Raw genomic sequence first — 4,280 nt, 5'->3', positions numbered from 1 at the left:
TTTTTGATGCAAAAACAGCAACACAGAGAAAAAAGGAGAGACACACATCCATCTTGCTATCCTTATGAGGACTTCACATACACAGCGCTCACAGCTTCTCTGCCTCATTCTGCTGCTCCCGTTTTTAACACCAGACAAAAAATTCATTTAAAACAGCTGATGTTAACTTTAGATCACAGTTTGAAACACTCCGGCATTTTTAAAAAGAAAAACAACACAGACACGCTGATTACAGTGCAGGGCAAAARTGAAAGTAAAACATGGTGCTGAGCACCCGTTTGGTAAAGAAACTTAAACAMAGCTGTTTTTTCTCCCCTCATATTCYAAAACAGAGGGTAGAAACAGMTAAATTAGRCAGTTAAAAGACATTTATAGTTYRTAACTCACCTTTGYTGTTGTAACATTCATCCTGTGTTGTCCGCAAGCACTTTCCGCCCTGTTGTGGGTCCATTTCCTTGAAAAATAAAACTTAACCAGACACTTTGAAGAAACTGTGATGCTGGTAGTCTATGTAGATTAATCATGTGAGTTCACACACCCCAGAACCGAACATTTTGACTTCTGAACTTGCATATTCGGCATGACGCTATGAACTACAAAATCACACAGYGARGAAAAAAATGGTGGACTATGAAATCCAGTTGGCCGGAAATACATTACCATAAATGGTAGTTTCGAAGAAAAAAGTGTGACAAAATAAACAATGAATCGAAATAAGCAACAGCAGATTTTGAACAAACTGAAAAATCTGACCTATAAAATAATATAAACATATCTTTGCAGTAAATGGACAGAATAAATTAAAGTTTTCTACACTCCTAGACACTATAATTGCACAAAAAATAGTTTATAAATGCAAAAAAGTGCATTTAGCATGCTATGTCTCCTTTAAATGTTTGATCTCTCTCTTTTTAACTTTCTTCCTTTCATGCTTCTACTCTGCTTCCCTCTGGCTACACTAACCTCTGACTCCTTCAGACTGGCAGTATGAGGGTAAGAGGGCAAGCCTCTGTTGTCTTTTTGCCKTTTGTGTTATTACCTTCCTGTATTCTGCCATTTTCGTTGGCCATACCCTGTAGCATGAAAAAAAAAAAAACATTTAATCCCAGAATTTCCTTACATCATCCAAACTGCCTTGTAACGCCTGTGCTCCTAGACTAGGCACTTCCCTTTCTTCTGCCGCCTCCTCCTCCTCCTCAACCCCCTCCACTGCCCCATCTGGTGCTGCCTGTCATGCTGCCACTACCTGTGTCCCATGTGCTTTTATACCATCTAGCTGCTGTGACCTCCATCTGTGAAGCTTYGCTCACTCCTGCTCCGTTCTTGATGTTACCATGTGCTTTTGCCACCCTGTTTGTCTCGTGTCAGAATCATCAGTCAATTACTGTGGATGTTCCTGCTGCAGCAGTCATTGAAGCTATTTGCTGTGAAATGATCCACCTGTGTGACAGAGAGACACTGTATTTTTTGGTTTAATTCTCTAGACCAGTGCAACATAGCATTTAAAGTCACTTTTTCAATGTGAGTGTTGGCCACTCTTGTCATGACATTTTRTTTGGGTCTTACTGAAACTTTAATTTAAATACTGAAGCCAGTTGATTGAAATGTATTTCCACATGATAATTACAGTGGCTTCTAAATCCAGTAGAAACATAAAAAACAATATTTTGTTTTTTGTATTTAAACTTAATCTGGAAGTACAAAGCCCCCAAACTACTTGATTTTTAGGAGAACACATTCWAATGACTACCATAATTCAGTAGACTCTGCAATTGTTCATCCTTTACGCTTTTTTATCAWGGTACAGTATGTGAGAATTAGTTTTTTAACTTAAATGTTGTAATGATGATATGCAAATATGTATACAACGTATAACTTTACAAACAGCGGCAATATGTGGCCTCAATCTCACTCACTGAGGGCTTAAAGAAGCACAGGCTCCCTGCAACCCTACACAGAATTATACAGATAAAGGAAATTGATGGATGGATATAATGATAAAAAAAATAAAAACAACACCCAACAATTATCCCACTTTGACTTAATTCACTTTATCACTGTAGTTTGTTAGTTTAGAATGACTTAAAATAGTGCAGAAAGGAAATAAATAGACACACATCTATAAAGGAAACTAATCAGAAATATAAAGAGGAATGCWCATTTTACCAAACTATCAAAAGTCACAAAACTAGTTTATCAAACTAATTTTATGCTTCACAAAATTTAGGGAAAAAAATAAAAACATMTTCAAATGCTTACACCAGCTGCTCTCATTTTCAGTTTCTTATTCAACAGAGTTTTTTATAACAAAAAAAAATTGTAGCTTTATTTGTGTACGTTTTATCAAGGGCAGGGTAAAATGCCTGCAAAAATTGGTTGACAAACAGAAAATAACAATCTTGAAAAGTCTGCATCAGAGACCTCAATGCCTTGACTTTGGTTTAAGCACATATCCATTCTGTAAAAATAAAGACTGTAAATTATCTTTGTAGAAATCAGAATTTGGGCAAACAGATTGTACTGATCACTAACCTGAACAGTGGTTAAAACATTATCTGAAATACTCCATGGTAGTTTAACTTTTGATTGTTTGATCGAGTCATTTATCAAAACTTTTATGAAGTCATAGAAGTTTGGACTCTGGCTTARTATTTACATTTTTTTTAAATCACCTATGACAAGTAGTAAAATAAAAAGAACACATATAAGTATTTTGATTTCAGAAGTGTACCTCCTAAAACCTTGGAAATGCAATGTTTTGTAAATTATTTCTTTATTTTAACAACTCTTTACAATAAACCCTTAACTGGGCACCTGGGGCTACTAGAAGCTTAAAACAAGTATCATTAGCAAAAATAGTTGTTTGGCAAAGAGGATTTGGCAGTGTTTTCATGTGTACAACCTATCATCCCACAAATGCRTGTTTTTACATGTTGCAACAGGGTTTTCAATGGTATATGATTTTTTTTTTTACCAATAAGCATTGTTACAACAAAGAATTAAGCTAACAAACGCATGTTTCCTCACTTTTTGTGCTAAATTTATATAACAAATAATATGTTTTTACTATTTAATTACTTTTCACAAAATGTGCWTTCCTAAATGTTTTGTTAAACTGAAATGAATTCTGGTTAACACACATCAATCAGGCTGTTTTTGTCGTGACTTTTAACTTTGAGGTTTTGTTTATGCAGAGTGTAAGCTGTCTCGGCCAGGCCCCCCTGCAACCATTGTGACTGTTGACGAGGAGAGCCCCAATGGTACGTATCTTACAGTTCCCCAAGTTTCTCACTCATGTCCTCCTCTACTTCCTGCTGCATTCCATTGTAATAAATGCTGCTGAGCTCAAGTGAAGTGCTATTCACTGGTGGGATTGTTTTCTCGCTATAGTGAGTGTTGCTTTTGTAATGCAATATATAATAAAACTTGCCCTGTTGAGAATGTTGAGCTTGGTAATACAACAATATGTGGTGGCTCAGATGATGCCACTTGTTGTCTTATAAGAGATGTTTTGTTCCAAGTGTTGAACTGTCATTATGATTGTGTTTTGTATTCAGGAAAAGTAAATTCTAATTGCACTTGGTCCATTTGTTCAGTTACTTCAAGTAATGTGGACATGTGTGTAAGAGTGTGTGCATGTCTCAGTGAAAACAGATGGTGTTTGGCACACAGACATGATTTGGGGCTTTTTTAATGAGTCGTCTGCTCCCCGTGCAGATTGTACTTACTGCGGTATACCTGTGTTACCGCTGGTCAGGAGTCAGTGGAGCCTAAATCAAACATGCAGCACTTGAGTGGGTTAGATGAATCTCTTGTGCTTCTCCTTTTCTTTTCTCTGTCTTCTTTCTAACCTCTTCATCACCTGCACCCACTATTTTACACTCAAGTTTCTACGTCTTTTATCATCTCACCTTCTCGGCTTTCTCCCTTTTTATCCTTCTCTTTCAGTTTGGAGTGTTTACTACCGTCATGATGTGGACAAGTGGATGTGTACCCTCAGATATGTTCATGTTAGGGATGAAGAATTCTTACTATTGGTCGAAAAAGAGCTGGGGGGGATATTTTGTATTTTTCAGGCATACAGTTCAATTCTATACCGCAATTAACTGTTTCCTTGAGTTGTCATAAAAACGCTGTACATATCAAAAAGAAAGTTGACTTTGCATCATATATTGCAAATGCCTTTCACTGCAAAAATTGTCCATCTTACCATGTTTTAAAATCTTATATCCAGCCAAAAAGTGTTCTTGATCTTGTTTTGAGACTGATTTACTAAACAA

At 36.3% G+C, this 4,280-nt stretch overlaps 1 protein-coding gene across 10 annotated transcripts in view; it reads left to right on the top strand.

The window, feature by feature from the left end:
• LOC106513529 (protocadherin-15) overlaps positions 1–4,280 on the top strand; it is a 207,090-nt gene that overhangs the window by 42,695 nt on the left and 160,115 nt on the right. For 6 of the 10 annotated variants that reach the window (XM_014002479.1, XM_014002439.1, XM_014002418.1 and 3 more), the window contains exons 3-4: positions 979–993; positions 3,195–3,260. The exons of 2 other annotated variants lie outside the window; for them this stretch is intronic. In XM_014002479.1, coding sequence (XP_013857933.1) covers positions 979–993; positions 3,195–3,260 — 81 coding nt within the window. The remainder of the gene's footprint in view (positions 1–978; positions 994–3,194; positions 3,261–4,280) is intronic. 2 more of the 10 variants (XM_014002432.1, XM_014002446.1) reach the window with 1 other exon arrangement.

The sequence above is a fragment of the Austrofundulus limnaeus genome, unplaced genomic scaffold (assembly GCF_001266775.1).
Source record: "Austrofundulus limnaeus strain Quisiro unplaced genomic scaffold, Austrofundulus_limnaeus-1.0 Scaffold0, whole genome shotgun sequence".
NCBI classification, from domain to species: Eukaryota; Metazoa; Chordata; class Actinopteri; order Cyprinodontiformes; family Rivulidae; genus Austrofundulus; species Austrofundulus limnaeus.
Note: the sequence above shows the minus strand (reverse complement) of the source record. Positions and strands in the feature narration are given on the sequence as shown.